We start from the raw sequence: 18,933 nt of genomic DNA on the forward strand, positions 1-18,933 counted from the left end.
ATGGATAAGATCCAAGTTCCATTTCATTTCATATATGAGAGGAATCCTACTACAGAGCTATGTTTTTAGCATCCTGAATAACTGTTACACAACACTTTTGCCAAGCCTGAATCAGTAGTCAAAGTTCAATGAACAACACAGTTCTTAACATAACAAAGCATCACTGAAGCACACATGTCCACCTAAAAGACAAATAAATTATCTGTTGAAATCTGATTTACTCTACCTCTTGGAAATGAACCCTTGCAGGAAATACCTGAAAACAGTTATACAAAGAAATATGGGCTCCATTCAATAGAAACTGACAAGCTGCCATTCTTCAATAACATATGTAGGATTCCCACACTTGATCTCCAGGTGTTTGTTGACCTTTATGGAAAGGGGGAGACTTGACTATGTACTTCCTGCAGGAAATATGCAAGATACGAAAATATTAAACCAGGTTTTGTTGCAAATAGTTTTCTTGAATATAACTTTAACAGACCATTTAGTACACCAATGGCTACAATCAGTTCTTCAAGATACTATTACCCATGCTTATTATTGATTTTCTCAGTGCGTTGCCAGAGATTCCTTATCAGGATTTTTTGTACTGTGGATTGTCCATCACCACTGAATGTCTGTCTCATGCAGCCGCAGGGAGTAATCTACCAGTCCAAATCACATGTGGTAAGGCCCAGCCTTGCATGAACTGAATGTGCACTTAGAATGCCCCCCAGTTCTTAACATGTAGGGGGTTTGCAGCAAACAAGTCCATGTGGAAAGGGTTCATGAAGGTAGGAAATTTTAAAACTACTAATGTAATTGATCCAGCATGTTATTTTTAAAAAAACTTCTGTTTAGTCCTTTTTAGTAGTGGTTCCCAAACTTTTCTCCATGGACCACTTGAAAATTACTGAGAATCCTAGTGGACATGATGGGAACACAGACTCGTTCCCAAGAGTGGTTGCAGTAGCAAAATGCCTAATTTTGAGAAAAGGAAAGATTCTGTGGTATGCAGGTAGGCAGTCAGTTCCAACATAGCTCTTGTCCCAACAATGGGACAAAAATTAGGTTTTCAATGAGTGAATTTAAGTGCATTTTCGAATCTGAAATACATGTTACAAATTATTTGCCATGCAATCCTATACATTTCTGCAGAGCCCTGACCTGTTAATTGGAACTTATTCCCGATCCCACTAAGCACAGTATAAAATTTCAGCCTTTGATCCTGTTTCTTTTCCTCTACAAGCAAACAAGACTCACCCAGCTTTTTTGCCATGGATTTAGAAAGGGCCATGGGTGTAGCCGGGGGAGGAGCTGCCCCCCTAAATCAAATAAATAAAAAAAAATACTTAATTGTCCAATTGCGTTGCAGGTAACTCAGTTCTGCCCCCCTCCTTACATAAAGCCTGTGCCCCCTAAAATAAATCCTGGCTACATCCATGGAAAGGGTTTGTGTATTATTATTGTTGTTGTTGTTGTTATTTACTTAAGTATTATTTCAAACACATTAATTGTTGGCAGTATGGCCGCCATAACTCTCCGGTGGGAATTATTATTCCTTGTGAGAAGGTGGAATAAGGGCTGGGGGAGAGGGCTGCATGCGTTTTATTCTTATCGGCTGGTGAGTGGGTGGGAGAATTATAACCAAGCGTGACTGTAAAACTGTAGCCCGCTTTGGATGCTTTGGCAAAAAGGCGATATAGAATCGCAAAACTGTAAGAGGTGGAAGGGATGACGAAGCGCGAACTGCCTCACTGGAACTGGAGAGAAGAAGGGGAGCGTGTTAACCCTTTTATACCAGAGTCGGGAGGGGATACTAACACGCCCAGGAAGAGAATCCCAACAGGAATTCTCACGAGGGCAGCTTCTGTCCGTCTCCTAGCAACCAGAAAAACCAACGGCAGGAATAGGGCGCGCGGGGGAACGGGCGAGAGGAGCGCGCGGATACGTAAGCCGAACGCGACGGGAGCCGGTTTGGCCCATATGTCGAGCTTTCGCGTCGCTCGCCTAGTTGTAACCGCGAATAAGAAGAGGAGCGAGGCCTCCTCTGCGCCCGGAGGGAGGCGGTGCCCGCGACCAGCAGCAGGATGCCGAGGCGCTGCGGGTGAGGCTCGAGCTCCCTCCGTTTCTTGGCTGCGGATACAGCGCCCCGAGCCGCCCTTCCCACCCGCCGCCCCAGCCCAGAAGCCTCGTTTCGCGGGCTCAGGAACTGAGGAAACCCCGCCCTCGGGCGTTGGGAGGCCCGGGAGCGCCCGTCTCCGCTTCCCTCCGGCAGCGTTTGGGCGCCTCGGGCCGCGAGCGGGGAGGGAGGAGAGACGGCGTCGTGGCGGCGGCGGTTCTCCTCGAGGGTCTCCGGGTGGGTGTGGCGCTGCCGGGCGCGGCCCCGTGAGCTCTGGGACCTCGGAGAGGAGAAGGAGGGCGCGGCGGGGCTGCCTTTCGCTCCCGAGCCCAGAGCGCAGCTTGGCAGGTGCCCAGCCCCCCGAGGGGTCCGGCTGCCCTGCCGCTCTGTGCGGTTTCTTGTTGATTTGGGGCCGGGTCTTCCGATTCTCCTCCTCTTTCTCACGAGCACGCTCCGTTTCAAAACCGAGTTTGGAAAGTAAAGCTGTTGCCCTGCTCTGTGGGGCCTTAAGTGGCTGACAACAACAGATATCCGTTCGCGGTACCTCTTGTTCTAAAACCAGGGTCAGGAAACCCAAGCACGTTCCAACCTCGAAAGGACTTTGAGCCACTTTTTTATCTGTTTATATATGTGTGTGTTTGTGTGTGTGTGTGTGTGTGTGTGTGTGTGTGTGTGTATACCGCTTTGTTGTAAAAAAAAAGCGCACGGACACACAAACAACCTCAAAGCGGTTTACAAAAACACTTCTGTCCCATATTATTTTGAAGTGCTGGATTCTCCTGTGATGTCAACCTAGGAGGAGGCTGGGGTTGGTATAACTGTTCAGCCACCTCTTGGGTTTCCCCCCAAAAAGAATTTTGTAATTACTTGTTTTTAACAAAAGATCAGTTTGATAATAGGTATATCAAACATGCTTTTCTTTACATGCTCACTGTGGTGAAATAGTGAGGAGAGGATTGCCTTTTTCTAAAATTACAGGTTAGCGAATGGTTGAAATATTTGTTTTAAGGAGCTTCTTTCTGCTTGTTTGTTTTTGTGTAAAAAATAGGTACATTGGATGTGATATCCTTTTACTTTTGTTAGGTAAAAAAAGTTTTGCCTCGGATTTATTATGAGCACGTGATATTTGGTTCCTCATGAATCTCAGTTATTTTATATATTACTTCTAGAAGTTTGCAAAAAATAAACTGCAAAGTAAATAAGACTTTTACAGAGTGTGCCATGGTCTTGCAGTGCTTACATCTAGCATTCTCATTATGATTTTGCATTATATTCCTAGGAGTCTGTTGTATCCCTGCGTATCTGTTTTAGGAAATTAAATCGTTTGGTCTATTTACTATTTGGCAGTTATTAAAAGAATTTGTAAGCTAAACTACTATTTCTCAGTCCTTAAAGTACATGTTAATAAGTCCTTATTTAAAATACATATATTTAAAACTAACATGGCAAATTGCAGCTTAAATTATAGTAGTTTCTAAACCACATGTATAATTTAGGAAGTGTGTTCCATGTTCAACCTTTTAGATGCTCTTCCGATTAACAGTTTATTAAAACTTGCTGTACCCTGTTATTTTCTGGATGGCTTAACATGAATAGCCAAGCAATTCATGAGCAGGTGCTGCATTTTGGTCTACAAGGTTTTAATATAGCAGATGCATTGTGGGTGACTGTAATTGCATTTTGTGTATTACAGTTTCTGTTCACGTAGTAAGTATATTCACAGGGGACTAAGTACATTTGCCTTCTTGTTACAATAGTGCTTGTGGTTGTGCAATTTTGGTCTTGGTATCTGTACAGATCTTGGTGCATAGCTGTTAGCAATTTATTAAAAGTAAAAGAAAAGCACAATCTTGATTATTTCATCCAATGTTGATTATTTCATCCTAATACAGTACAACATTTTAAAATTTGTTTATCAGAAACTCTCCAAATAAGTGGATCTGCCTTTCTTCTTGGATGCCTAGCTAAAGAACGTCATCATGGGCCAGCAGCTCTCAAGCCAGACACACTCTGCTATTAATAAGCTGCCAGAAAAAGTAGTCAAACATGTATCCCTGGTTCGAGAAAGTGGTTTCTTGACATATGAAGAATTTTTGGGGAGAGTGGCTGAAATGAATGACACGTAAGGCTTTTTCAGTTTATTCTTTTGCATTTAATATGACTCAGTATTTGAAAGAACATCCTCCTTAACACTACAGGGAACTCCTTGTTTGCGCGTATTTGGAACAGGCCTGACCACCCACACATGTGCCATTTTTGGCTGTGGAATGACCGACATGTGCAGTGACCCAAAATGCAACCCCTGCACAAATGGGGAGTTGCCTGTATTCCAAAATGAATGTGTTAGCTGTTTCTGGTGGTGGTGGGAAACCTAATGAAAGATATACATCAGATGTTCTATTCAGTGCTAGATAAGAAACTTTATTAAACTATAATAATAATAATAATAATAATAATAATAATAATAATAATAATAATAATAATTATTTATTATTTATACCCCGCCCATCTGGCTGAATTTCCCCAGCCACTCTGGGCGGCTCCCAATCAAGTGTTAAAAACAGTACAGCGTTACATATTAAAAACTTCCCTGAAGAACACTAGGTGTTCTGTCTCTTTGATTGTAGATGAGTAAAATATAGTCTAGCAGTTTACATTAACGTTGAAATATGCATGTTTATAAAATTCCACATGGATAGCCATTTTAGTATGTTGCAGAGAGGGAAAGCATTGTGGCATCTAACAATAATGTAGTGGTATAAGTTAGTGTTGGCTACAACCCACCTTATGAAGTGTATGTTCATAAAGTTTTTTAGCCAGCATATTTGTAGGCGGAAGAAGAACTAATTTATTTGGCAAGGTACTATATATGCAGCTGCCATCACAGTTTACAGTACTGGGTTAGATGGACCAATAATCTGTAAGGTAGCGCCATATATTCATATTCTTTAATTGCATTAAAATATATGCCCTCTGTAGGGGCACGGATGAGGATGAGAGATAGGAGACTTGGGTAATGTGTTATTTTAGGAATCCCAAGCTGAGGGAGATTTATGAAAGCTACATCGTCATTTTATTGTGTATTAAAATATAGCTGGTAGTTGTACACCCTCGAGGATATCTGTTTCTTGTGTATGTACTAGAATTGGATCTCTAGATTAAAGTGTAGAATATTGGCTGTTCTCATTTCTAATCGAGATTGAATTGTGCTTTACAAATTTATTTCATACTGTGAAATAAATGGATGTTAAATAATTTCAGAACTGCCAAGTTGGGTTCTGGCCAGGACAAGCACCTGTTATTTGAAGTACAGCCAGGTTCAGACTCCACTGCTCTCTGGAAGGTAGCTGTTCGAGTAGTGTGTACTAAGGTAAGTTTGTAGAATGGTAAAATTTCTGTAAATGTTGATGCGGGGGGGGGGGGGACAGACGACATTTCTCCTATATTTTTGGTGAGGGTGGAACAGATATTTTTGGAAAATTGAATTTATTTATTTTTCAATATTTGTTTTTTAAAGTGCTCTTTACATATCTAAAGTCACTTTGTTACTTTAGGAACATAAAATGCGTATGTATAACTTGGTTTCCCATAGAAATATAATGCTGGGTATATTAAAAGCACTGTTTATTCAGACAATAATTGCAAATTGAATTTATTTTTTAAGTTTTTGTTACAAATGGAGTTACAAACTGCTGAACTGTAAGGAATCTAGTATCTCTTTGGTTCTGCCAGCTTAGGAGGAGGTGGGAAAAACAAACCCAGAAACCATCATTATAGTAAAACAAATTATTACATATTTAGAAAATTATTATGTCTTCTCCAGTCCTCAATAGTGTCAGGCAAACATAAAAAGAGTTGATAAAAAGAGGTGAGGGGGAACAAAATTCAAACAAACAGTACATGAAATTTAATTGGTCTCTTTTTCTAAGCCTTCCCTGTCAGTTTCTGTTTCTTCATATTTGTCATCCTATTTATCATGGATTTCTAAAAACTGAAAGTTTGCCATGGCTGCAACAAGTTTCTACCCTTTCGCATGTCAATATATTTCTTGATTTGATGTGAGTGTTTCCAAACAGATCAGTTTCTTTCACATTCTGCAGAAGATGGAGAAATCTTAAGTAGATAAGAAGCAATAGGAGTCAGAGGCTGTGTTGTGCAAAGGCCTTGTTTGCGGGAGGGATATGCTTGGCAGAATCCCTTATTACATTCCTTGGCCAAATATCTGAATTATTATTATTATTATTATTATTATTATTATTATTATTATTATTATTATTATTAACATTTCTTTATATAGCACCATCTATGTACATGGCTCTGAACACATTTAAGATAATAAATTTTACTGGGGGTGGGGCTCATATGATCTACTGGGGGTGGGGCTCATATGATCTACTGGGGGTGGGGCTCATATGATCTACTGGGGGTGGGGCTCATATGATCTAAAGCATCACAAAATCCAAAGTCATTAAGGGAACCCAGTAAAAGAGTACAGTCAACCATGTCAAAGGTCACACAAAAATCAAGAAGAATAAAGATGGAATGTAAACCCTTTGATTTGGCAACAAGAATGTCATTAGTATGCTTCATAAGTCATCTCAGTAGAGTAGAGAATAAAATCAAGGGCCAAACTAAAATAAAGAAAACCCAGACGGCAATAATGGACAACACACTCCAAGAGTTTAGAAGCAAAAGGCAGCAAAGAGATGGGACAATAACTAGAAAGAGAATTATCAGTAGATTATTTTTTTAAAGAATAGGAGAAGCTGTAGCTTGTTTGTATATTAGAGTGAATGACCCAGAAGAAAGAGACCTAGTCAGAAGACAAGATGGAACCAGATCAAGAGGACAAGTAGCAGGATTGGAAGAGTCCAGCACACTGGACAGCTCCTCTACAGAAGAGGAAACAGTTGAAAGACTAAGGAAAGGGGAAGGAGCCCATAAAACCACCATAGGAAAGGAACAGAACAGCAAAACCAGTACGAACAGTATGAATCTTACTATCTCAAAAGGCGGCAAAATCCTGAGCAGAGAGGGAAGGAGGAAGAGGCAGTGGCAGTGGCGTCACATGGGGTGGGCCGGAGGGGCAGTGGCCCCTGGTCAGTTGGGGGGTGCATTTCGCTTTTCATTGTCTCGCCAGCCCCTAAATAAAGCATTTCAAAAACAAAAAAACCCACGGTGGTGGGGAAGGGAGGGTTAAGAAAAAAGGTATCCAGATTCTCCCCCCCCCCCCGCCCGGGAGTCACATCTCTGTAAGTATGTGAAAGTTGTTAATTCTCTGATTCATCTCAAAATATATTGAGAACTCAGTATATTTTGGTTGGACTTTGGTCCCATACGTAACTACTTTTAAAGTCTCGGTGTTGTGTTGTTTAATGCAACCTTTACAGTCATTCACCCAAGTCACTAAAAGGGAAACTATATGGATGGCCTTTCAAATGACAGGGTCATTGTGAGCATTCTTAAGCCACCCACAGTGTGAGACATCTCTGATCTTTGTACCATCTTCGAACTCTCTGTTTATGTCCTAGTTGGAGTGTGTATGTTTATAAACAAAGAATGCTGAGCACAGATAGTGAGGTGTTGTAGCAAAAATGGTAAGACTGCTTTCTGTGTGTTTAGATAAACAAGACAAGTGGTGTTGTCGAAGCATCAAGAATCATGAACTTATATCAGTTCATGCAGCTTTATAAAGATGTCACGAGTCAAGCAGCAAGTGTTCTTTCGCAGAACATTGCCTCAGAAGGAGCTGCAGAGGATCTGTCATCTGTTGCATCTTGTCAGGCCAGCATTTTGATGGGAAGGTATCTCAGTATTCTAAGAGATCCATTTATGTTTGAAGTTGAGCATACAAATCTCTTCAGCTCATTATGTATACATACATAAATATATATATATATATATATATATATATATATATATATATATATATATGAATATATATGAATATAATATGAATATTTTGCATAGAATAAAAGTTTAATGATTATGCTAAATAAGTCTTTCATCTCAACTTGGATGACAGTACGTCTATCTAACTATTACAGTTACAAACTTCTGTTTCGAGCTGTATGCAAATAATACATTGGTAGGTTGGTACTGCTTAAGCAAGGGCTGCCTTGAGCTGCAAAAACACCTGCATTGAATGAGCACTTCGGAGCCTGTTTCAAATATTGTATATAATCTTGAGAAAGAGACATGTTCTTCCTGCAAAGCGCTTGTATAATGAAAATCATCTGTTTTGCAACAGAAGCAAATCTATTTGCCATGTAAACTGGCTATCCTTTTTGAAACATTGCTTGAAGCATAGCCTTTCTCCGGATATGATCTGTTTCCACTTTTACTGAAGGTGAACTCTTGAACTAATGCACACATGAACAGGTTGCATAATGTTCTTATATTTCCTGTTAAAGACTAGTACAACTACAAATACAATGACAGCAGTGGAACCCTAAGTCTGTCTATGCTTCTTACCTATAAAGAGCAGAATTACTTTTTACTTCACATGGCATTACAGAATCTTTTCCTTTTCAAATATGTATGAAGCAGTGTTTTAAACAGCAGTGGGCTGCAGACTTATGATGATCTAAGGTGTTTGTTTGGAAACAAAATGTAATGGCTTGAATAAAATGGAAGCACTAGGCCACCTATGGCCTTAATAACTCTCTGACATAATACTGATTTATTTTTTTCATGGTACAGAAGATAAATTTTGATAAAACAATTGTTACAGCAGTAAACAATAAGTAACCTGTCCTGATAAAATTACATACTTTTATTATGTTATGTGTTAAAGTTTCATTTGATTACTCTAAGAGATCACACCACATTTTCCCATGAGTGCTGAGTGGATTCCTGCCACAGTCTGAACAATTTATGTATTCAATAAACATTTGCCATATGTTATAAAAGGAATATGGATTGTGCTTGCCTTTTGCCGCTCTCACCTGGCATGTTAGTTTCTCAGCCAGTGCTATTGACCATACTCTGTTATACCAAGAATCAATGTTCAGCCTATCACTGGTTTTCCAACATCTGGCTATCTCCATGACTCTATTTTTTGAAACACTTCCCCCCTCCCTATTTTATACATAGGGGTGGCCAATGTGGCACCCTCCTGATCTTATTGAACTTCAGCTCCCATCATCCCTGACTGTTGTCCATGCTAACTGGGGCTGGCATGCTGTGGTGGACACTATTCTGGCTACCCCTGGTCTGGTTTCAGTGAACAGTGTCATATAGCGATAGGCCCACATGAATCTTGGGTTTACTGAAATATTCCGGAAAGGGGATGGGTTGTATCTTGGTGTTAGAGGGCTTGCCTTGAATGCAACAAGTCACAGGCTCAGTCTCCAGCATCTCCAGCCAGAACCCAGGGAGGACCCCTTCCTGAAATTCTTGCAAACTACTGTCATGAACTAATGGTCTGAGTCAGGATAAGGCAGCTTTCTATGTTCCTAGGAATCATTCTTCAATCCATATTCCTTGAGACATGTATTCTGTTACTTCCTCTTGCTTCAACTCTTACGTTTGTTTGATGTGATATGGGTGGTTTCTTTTGTTCATTGTATGGTGTTCAGAATAAAGCAGTGGAGACTACCTTTGTCTTTGAATGCCATAGTTGTCCACCAGTATAGAACAAGGAACTAATCCTTGAGCTTTGTGGAGAGGGAAGGCCGCATCATCTTACGTTCTCCAGGGTGCCCTAGGATTACACCTTAACTTTTAGTAGTAGCAAGGATAGAGCGGTGCATTGCATTCTTAATCTAACTTGAAGAAAATTTATTTAAATCTGAGCAACAGTCAGAACTGTTCTTTGCGGCTGTTTATGTTTTTTGGCATGTGAAAGTTGCTTCTTAGGTAGGTCTTCAATTTAAACCCAGAAGACTTGGGGAACTGGTTCATAAATGGTAGCCTGTTTTCTAATGAGTGGACAGCAAGTTACTGGAATCTGTGCCTATTTTGTTTTAGATATTCAAAGTGATGAGTGTTTGCTAGTCCTGAGGGATGGCTAGCTGTTCAAGGTAGTTTAATGCCCAGTGGTGCTTATGGCAAATGTAAATAAAGCATCTTTTTAATTAGGAGCAATATAGAGGGATTCTTCTTTTGAGAAGAGAATTGCTACATAGATAAAATTCCTCAACAATGGAAAATATGAAAATATAGTATTGATTTGAACCCTGGGTGCACATTTCTGCAACAGTGATTTATTTTAGTAGCTGTGAATTTTGTGTACAGAAATATTTTAGGGGATGAAAAATACCTGATATTTAGATCAAATATTCAAATGGAAAACAGCAGTTGACATGTGATCATAGAAAAATAAATACAGAGTACAGAAGAAGTGGGAACAGATTCAAGGACCTAAAATGAATTTCTTGATCTCATGTACCAAAATTAGGGTGCCAAGAACTTGACTGCTGTAGGAAAATGTTTTCTTCTGGGCAGTGGAATATCATAATAGGATCTTGTGTGCATACTATAATAATGCTGTTTGTCCTGTGTTTTCATGAACACGTTAGCTTTATTTTGTGTTCGGAGCTGCAACAACAAAACTATACCAGTTGTGAAGCAAACTCCAGCATTGGCAGTTGTCTAGACATTCTTTTATTCTTAGTGGGGAAAATTATGATTTTATCTGTCTCTGCATTTACCATATTTTTCGCCCCATAGGACGCACTTTTTCCCCTCCAAAAATGAAGGGGAAATCTGTGTGCGTCCTATGGGGCGAATGCAGGCTTCAGGAAGCTATCAGCAAGCCTGGGGAGCCCGCGGGAGTTCCCACAGGGTTCCCTAGGCTGCGGATAGCAGCCTGCTGCCTGGAGCACGGGGCGCCCTCCGGAGGGCACCCCATGCTTCGCGCAGGTGTCTGCAAGCCTTGCGAGCCCGGCGGTAACTCCCGCAAGGCTTGTGGATAGCAGCCTGTTCTGGGGGCTGGGGTCGGGGGAAGCTCGGGCTTCCCCCGCCCCAGCCCCGCGGCTGGGGGGGGGGAATATATTTTTTTTCATCCCCCCCCCCCAAAAAAGGAGGTGCGTCCTATGGGCCAGTGTGTCCTATAGGGCGAAAAATACGGCAAATGATGTATATTCCTGCTAGTACTAATACTGTTTAATGGGAGTGCTTTGGCCAACTTGCATCTTGCAAACATTTTGTCCCCAATCCAGAAAGACAGGCCTGAAAGTGCTCTGCCTGGAAGCTGCTGGAACCAGACACAGAACACATTTTCCTGTGTTCAGATGAAGTAGAACCAATAGCTATGCATGTATATATGCAGAAATGCACAAAGATCAAAGGTGGCTAGCCCACATGAATTGTGCCCACTTACAAATGTGGAGAAGCATTGAATCCACCCTTTCTGGGCGATATGCTCTGATTTTTAACACTCAGCATATATTATGCTGATTTATTATTTATTTAAAACATTGGTACCTTGCTCAACGTGACTAACTGCAAAATCTAACCATATAACAAAACCATATAACATCAGTTATAAAAACATTAAAACTAAAAACAACTGTAGAAAAGCAATAACAATGTACCAGCAATAAAGATTATTCCAAACAAGCAGAAACATAAAACTATTTCAGTGAAACAACTAGAAGCCAAAAGCTGCGTTTACAAAGATTGGTTTGGATAGTTTATGGAAGGCCATTAAAGAGGAGCGTGGGGTATACCTCCCTTTGAGAAAGTTCTCTTCTCTATAATTGTGCTCCGGAAGCTAGTGGTTTTATATGTATTGGTTTTATATGGGATTTGTTTGTAGAGAGCAGCTGTTTTGTATGCAAAGAGGTTCCATTTGCATGCAACAGGAGATTGCTGGATCAGACCAGTTGAGATAGGCTAGAAAACCTAAATGTAATGCAGTAGGTATTACGTGGCATAGCCACCCATGAGCTGGACATCATATTATGAAATACAAACATGCACAACAAAAATAAAAGTTTATACAGAAGAAACATGCTGAGCAATGCTAAAATATAAATTTATCCCACTTCTAATTGCTATGATTGGGAATAATAGTTTTATCTTTATTGTAGGGTGAAACAGCTGACTGATGAGGAAGAATGTTGCATCTGCATGGATGGACGAGCTGATCTGATCTTGCCATGTGCTCACAGCTTTTGTCAGAAATGCATTGATAAATGGTAAGTTTGTGACACAGGCTCTGATTGCATTATTCTGTGAAGCGGTCCTGTGAAATTTGACCAGTTTCCCTAGAATAAATTTGCCGAAAAGCACTGAAATAACACATCACTAGTAACAAGAAGAATAGAAACCATTGATTTTGGTAGATAGCATGAGGTAAGGCATGTGTTATGTGGGAGCAACAAGCGAACTGGATTTTGGCAAGAAAATGTGTTCCTTTGATGGGCATTCCCTGTTTAATCTCTCAAAAGATAAAACCATCAGGACAAATGCCTGGCAAGTTGCTAATGTAATCGCAAATCAAATTGCTGTTCATGTCAGCATCAGTCTGCATATATATATTTAAAACAAAGGACTGAATTCAACTAAACAGTTGCACTAGCTGAAGCCAGCATGTGTCCTAATTACACGATGGAGCTGTGCCCCTACAATCAGACCAGTGCATGGGGGAAGGGCAGAGCAGAAATGTGTGCATTGTCAGTTTGTGCATTTGCACAGTTTTGACTCCTACCCAGTGTTGACAGTGTTCAGATGATGGAGAAACTGTTTCAAACTGGAGCTTTTGCTCTGTTTTGAATATGGAGTTACTTCAGAACCTTAAAAATGAAGGCTTGAAGGTATTTTGAACCGTGGTTTGTATCTGTATAAACTCTATACTCAGTTTGAAATTAAGTTAGTCATGTCCATTCATAACTTTGAAATTAAGTTAGTCATGTCCATTCATTTCATACTTCTGAGTATGACTAAGATTGAATACAACCCTTTGAAATTATTACAGCACATTATACCCATATACCTTTAACTAATGATGCTTTGTGTAGGAAACAGCTTCTAAGTATCCAAGAAATGATATGTCTTTAATAGAATTGCAGCAGGGAAGATAGCTTCTGCACTTAGGGTAGCAGCCACCTGTGGTGCAAAGCAGATTCAGCTTGACTCTATTCCAAACTAGGCTTGAGCAAATAGTCAACTGGACAAAATGGTTTATGTAATCTGCTTTCAGGATTTAAAGCCTAAAATCTTGTGACTTTTTTAAATAACTAAAGTCTCATGTTCTAGTCTGTCTAGATTACGGAGATAAACAGGGCTGCCAGTTCCATTTGAAAACTGAATGGAATCTCAGGAATCTCTAGAGGGCCCCATCGGAATAAAATTTTAATAAAAACATTCACGGAACTCTGTTAACATTTGGGCATTAGTGATTTCCAAGATGAACATTAAACAGCATTGTTCTTTCATACCACAGCACTCTGTTGTTTTACCAGGGATTTTTTTAATTTGACTCTGGAAGGGGATGTTACCAGTCTACCTGACACTGCTAAATACCTCCTGCAAGAACATTGTTCAGTTTTGACACAACAGCTTCAGGATGTTCACAAATTGGGAAGAATCCACAGTGCTGCCCTTTGAATTGAAAGATTTCAAAGAGAGGTCATAAGAGGAAAAGGGAGGGAGCACAGGAAAAAAGGAATTTAAGGGTGTATAGATTGACTTTGTGTACCCTAAGCACTGATTATAGAAGCAATGGTTTAAAATTACAGAAAGGTTGGCTTTGGATTAATAATTGGAGAAGATCCCATTGGGGGAAATTCCCAATGATAAAAGCAACAGAATATAATCAGTTATAGGGGTACTGTTCCTTGGTGGATTTCAAGAAAAGGCATGCTAGTCATGTATTGAGGATTGTTTGGGTATTTCTCTTCTATGGTAGTTCTAACATACTGCAGTAAATCTTCTCTAGTCATGCCTGTAATATTCCATTCTAACTTATAAGCAAAGGTAGCAATGGGTATTATTACTTCTTAAACTGTGTGATACTGACTTTTTTCTTCTGGCTTGTTACACAGGAGTGGTCACCACAGGAATTGCCCTATATGTCGTCTGCAGGTGACTGCAGCCAATGATTCTTGGGTGGTATCAGATGCACCTACAGAAGAAGATATTGCTACCTACATACTCAACATGGTAGATGAGGCAGGCCAGCCTCACAGACCCTGACAGGAGCAAAGCCCATTGCCTTGAAATCTTAAAAGATTTCATTTATTGTTTCATTTCCTCATTGTATTGCTTTCTATAAAAGTCGTAGTTCTTTAAAATTGACCATTTGTCTATGAGCCAGTTGTACACGTTTATATTTTTAAATGCTCATCAATAATTTCTCTGCACGTAGCACCTGCAGAAGGATAAGTTAAAGAATTTTCTGACTTTCTATGAGACGCTGGAATAGCTAATATTTGAGTTCTAGTATAAGCTCTTCTGTGATCATTTGTTGAAGCTGAATTTTAATATAGATGGTCCAGAAGAATGTGGGAAGTTGCTGAGGGCCTGTTGTTCTAACCCTCAGAAGCAATCCTTCTTTATGCAAGTATGTGGGTATGCTCATGCCTGCCTGCTTACATGAATAGGAATTTGTCCCACATTTACATTTCAGTAACATCTACTGGCCCCTTGTGGCTTGCTTAGTATTGACAAATGCTTCCTTAAATCACCACTAATTGTAGCATGTTATTTTGAGACAAAATTATCTGATGGCACACAATTTTGATAAAATGGCTTTTGCATTCTTGTTCAGGGAGAATGAGTTGTCTAGTCAACTTCAAAAAACTTCCCAGGTTCACCAAGTCAGAGCTGCTTGCATTCAGGAATAAATGTGCTCATACCTTTGCTGATCACAGACGACCCAAAGTTTCTGATCACGCAACGTAGCATCTAGCTTTCAAGCTTTTCTAGACTTCCATTGTTAAATCACCATTATAACCGTAAAAAAAAAGATGGTGATCTGAGGTAAATAGATGGTGCTAGACTCCTTTCTACAGGTGCAATATGCTTTACTGTAACGAAGGAATGTGTTCTTTGACCACAATTGCTTTGCTTTAATGTCTTATGGAATCTGTAACCCTGAAGCCTGTACTACTTGTTCTCAGGAGTATTGGTACCAGGACTGGATCCAGGTTTAAGGGTGGCAGTCAGCAGATTGTCTTCTTTTGGGCCCTCAGATTACTTTGTTAGTGGCAGATGGCTGCAAGCAACCATTTTACATTTCTAACAGCATCCTGGAGGAACTCTGTATGGAGGCATTATGGAAAATGACAACTTAGAGGAGGGATGGGGAACCTTTCTAGCCTTGTGGTCCAGGTTGCTGACGCCCCCACCTTGTGCAGGAGTTTGGCAGGTGGCCAGTGGCTAGAGATGCACACTGGCCAGTGGCTAGAGATGCACACCTGTCAGTTGTCTAATGTCACGATGCCTAGTGACATTTTTGCCCATAGGGGTCTACAGAAGCCTCCTTCAAAGAACAGGGCAAGATAAGATTTGGAGTTGAGCTTCTGAAAATGTTCACAGAAGCCACTCTCAAATGCTGTCTTGCCCTGCACTTTGAAAGGGGTTTTGCAGGCAGCATGATTGGCAATGTCTGCAAATACCCTTTTGGCCAAGCTCTACCCTTACCTGCTGCACATCTGGGATTGCTGGAAATGTGTGAATTGTAACACTGCTGTTTGAGATTATGCTAAAAGTTTTGCAGATACTTCAAGTTACTTGCAGGTTTAAAATACTGGTTAAAGACTTGTAGAATATATCTGAACTTTGCATTACAGAAGATGACAGATATTTCTGGCTTGTTTGAAGCCATCAAGTTCAAGCTAGACAATTACAATATGGCTCAAGTTGTTTCCCCCATCTATAATGACTTGCCAAAATCAGAAATTAGACAGCAAATTAGACTACTGAATTCAGTGACATCTTTGACTTTGAACTCCAGTGTTAGGTTGTAATCCTGATATAATTTTCTTGGAAATGGTTCTCACTGCTAATTGATGAACTTCAATGTGTTTAACATCATAGTGAACAGTGAAGAGTTTGGGGATTTTTTTTGTTGATTGTAAAAGTGATCATGTTAATTTTCCCCACCCTTGTCCAAAGTATTAGGAATTGGCAGAAGTGCCTAATGTTTTAACAGCAAGCGTTTTAAACCTAGTAAGCTCTTAAGTCTTCCTTCTTTAGTGAAGATTATCTTATCTGTTGTTAATATGACTTATACTTTGATTTTTAAATGTTAGGGTAATATTCAATGCTAGTCCTACTCAGAGTAGATGCAGTGAATTTAATGGACATAGCTAACTTAGGTTCATTATATTCAGTGAGTGTACTTGAAGTAGGACTAATTTGAAGAGAGTTCATTGAGTCCTTGATAAAGCCCTGCATACTAGACTCAAGCAGCTTGAAATTGGCCTGGTTTGCATGTCACAATAAGTTGACGTTTTAATTGTGAACTTGCTTGCCCCCTCCCCATGAGCAGTAAGCCAGAAATAAAGGTTTGTTGTGACTTGCTGTGTGTGTAGCAAAGCATATCTACATTTCTACCACATAAGCCATAGAATGGATTGTTCAAACAAGGTGGGAAGAGAAAGCATGGTAGAAGTGGAGGTGTGTTAACTTACAAAAACAAACTGGCTTGTTTTGAAATACTAACAAGGCTATAAGTATATAGTCTACAATGTAAAGATGTAGGGGTACTTTTGATTCTAACACTAATAATGAAGCTTGTAAATAGGTGTAAACTTTGTGATATGTATAGCATTTTAAATTAATAAGTATACACAGTGGTGGAAGTACTGTAAAATGTATCTTGTTAAAATGTAGGCCACTTTACTCCTCTGTGCCACTACTGTTCCTCTCTTCTGCCTCCATGTCACTGTAGTTTTGTCCGTTTCTCTGTCTCTGAGTATTAAAAGGACTGGCAGCTCTTTAAGGCTATGAGAGTTTACTCTGAAGCCCATGGAGAAAGATGCAGTTCATCACTGAGCAGCTTTCCCATGTGCTCGACAGACACCCTGCACATGGCAAAATTACAAGGCTGCTTGAACTTACAGATGAGCAGTCATCAGCTAAACTATCCCAATAGTGCAAGGGTTTCTGCTTGTGCAGTGGGACCCCACTGCCCCTTGTGCCCTCAAATCTGCTGCACAGTTGGGAGAACCAGTCAGACAGATTTAGGGCACTCATGGGGGGAAATGGTCCATTATGCAAGCAAGAAATCTTTTCTGTACATTGGATTTCACCCAGTATGTGTTACCACCAAAAACACCATTTATGTTTAAAACTGTAATATAATTCAATATTGGAAGAAAACTTGATTTGTCAATTTAATAATGTTGAATAGTTTTAGAACTATGACTTTTTTAAACAGTGAATTTTCAGCAAAAGTTGAATTATGTGTAGCGCAAGAAAAAAATGCATTACTTCCCTGTTTTGCATTAATGTGAATATTTCTTAAGGGTTTGATAAAGAGTGTTAATAGCTATTAAACTTTCCAGTGTATTATATTGTTGTGAATATTGTGCAATAAACACTTCAGTCTCCTTCAGCTTTGTGCAATACTTGAAAATCCTGCCACCAGACCTCAGAAGAGAACCGTTTCTTATAGAGAAAACTGTTGTGTTTATTTTCATAAATTAGTTGTCTTCATAGGCATCAGGTCCCTGAATGCAGAGGTTTACACTGGAATATAGGTGTTGTAGTAAATAAAAAGTCAGCAAAAGTGGCTATGGATGTGATAGATTGCTTCCTTTAGTTCTAAAGTGTTACTGTAGGTCCTCAGGGATAAAGTTAAATTAGGGTAGTATTTGTCACATTCTTTCACCACCATTTTTATTGATTACAAGTGAATATAATCTTCATTTTGACTCTTCTGGAAAATTAAATCTAGCAATGGAAGGGTTCTGAGACCCTGTTTATCTTAGCCTTCTAGAATACAGAGGTTCCAGCTGGGAAACAATTCATAAACATTGCCTAATACTGTATACTAGCTATAGTGAAGATCTGTCAAGAAAATGCTTGTCCTTGGTTGTTCAAAATGCTTGTTCAAGGGTAGGACATTCCATAACCATAAAAATAATTCAAAAGTGTGAACTTTCCACAAATTCTTAGGCCCGCTTACTCAAGAATAAATGCTTAAGCTCAGTAGGACTCATTTAGGATTTCTGCTTAAGTTACCTAGTGCACAGAGTAGGCATGTCAGTCTAAAGATAACAGGTGAGAGGGGGAAAACAAGCTCTCCCTATACTTAACCTACTCCATGGATTTGTGAGAAGATGCTCAAGATAATGTTTTACATTGGAGAACGAAACCTAATACTTTAAAATATTTAGTAGTTCTTTGTTTAAAGTAATCACATACATTTCCACCCAAGCCTTATGACAGGGGTATTTAAATAGCTTCCCCAGTGCAACAAGGTGCTGTGACACTGTTTTAGTACCATAGCAGCCATTCTGTTTCACTAGAATGTAAAACAACCATAAACCTTTAATCAAAACTAAGAAATCTTATATAATTTCCTAGTTAGCACAGCAGGTACACACTATGTGACCATGTGTAGCAGCCTTAAGGGAAGTTTTAAATGCTTGCTTTTCTGCACATACTCTTAATTTCTTAATACAGTAAGCCTGCAATTTACGTGGGGATTACGTTCCAGGGACTGACAGATTTGAACAGTGCTGGATAGTCAAGGGACAGAGGACTTCTGAGTAGACTTCTGAGTAGACATACATAGGACTGCTCTATAAGTTTCAGACCCTATGCCGGTGCACCATAAGAAAACATAATGGTAAATCAGCATAAACATTTATGACTGATGTTGCTAGTCACCAAAGGACAATTTAAAAGATTTAATGAAACTACAAGAG

The 18,933-nt window shown here is 39.7% G+C and overlaps 1 protein-coding gene and 1 long non-coding RNA gene across 7 annotated transcripts; one reads left to right on the top strand and one right to left on the bottom strand.

Annotated features, from left to right (window-relative positions):
• Positions 1-5: 5 nt before the first annotated feature.
• On the bottom strand, positions 6-1,889 carry LOC308583691. Of its 5 annotated transcripts, none has more exons than XR_014006350.1 (3): positions 1,807-1,859; positions 1,246-1,307; positions 6-404 (listed from the first exon to the last, which is right to left on the bottom strand). It is a non-coding gene; the product is annotated as an uncharacterized lncRNA (long non-coding RNA). The 5 variants fall into 5 exon arrangements; XR_014006351.1 differs by having other exon boundaries at positions 1,784-1,852; XR_014006349.1 differs by lacking the exon at positions 1,246-1,307 and having other exon boundaries at positions 1,807-1,889.
• Positions 1,890-1,941: 52 nt separating this feature from the next.
• RNF141 (ring finger protein 141) lies at positions 1,942-14,858 on the top strand. Of its 2 annotated transcripts, none has more exons than XM_081184723.1 (6): positions 1,942-2,089; positions 4,024-4,226; positions 5,366-5,474; positions 7,727-7,908; positions 12,142-12,249; positions 14,098-14,858. In XM_081184723.1, the coding sequence occupies exons 2-6, from the start codon at positions 4,084-4,086 to the stop codon at positions 14,246-14,248; spliced, it is 693 nt and encodes a 230-aa protein (XP_081040849.1). In that variant the 5' UTR covers positions 1,942-2,089; positions 4,024-4,083; the 3' UTR covers positions 14,249-14,858. The 2 variants fall into 2 exon arrangements, with proteins under 2 accessions (XP_081040849.1, XP_081040850.1); XM_081184724.1 differs by lacking the exon at positions 1,942-2,089 and adding an exon at positions 2,203-2,341.
• The last annotated feature ends 4,075 nt before the right edge of the window (positions 14,859-18,933 follow it).

Source organism: Podarcis bocagei (assembly GCF_964188305.1).
Source record: "Podarcis bocagei genome assembly, chromosome: 1".
Taxonomy (NCBI): Eukaryota; Metazoa; Chordata; class Lepidosauria; order Squamata; family Lacertidae; genus Podarcis; species Podarcis bocagei.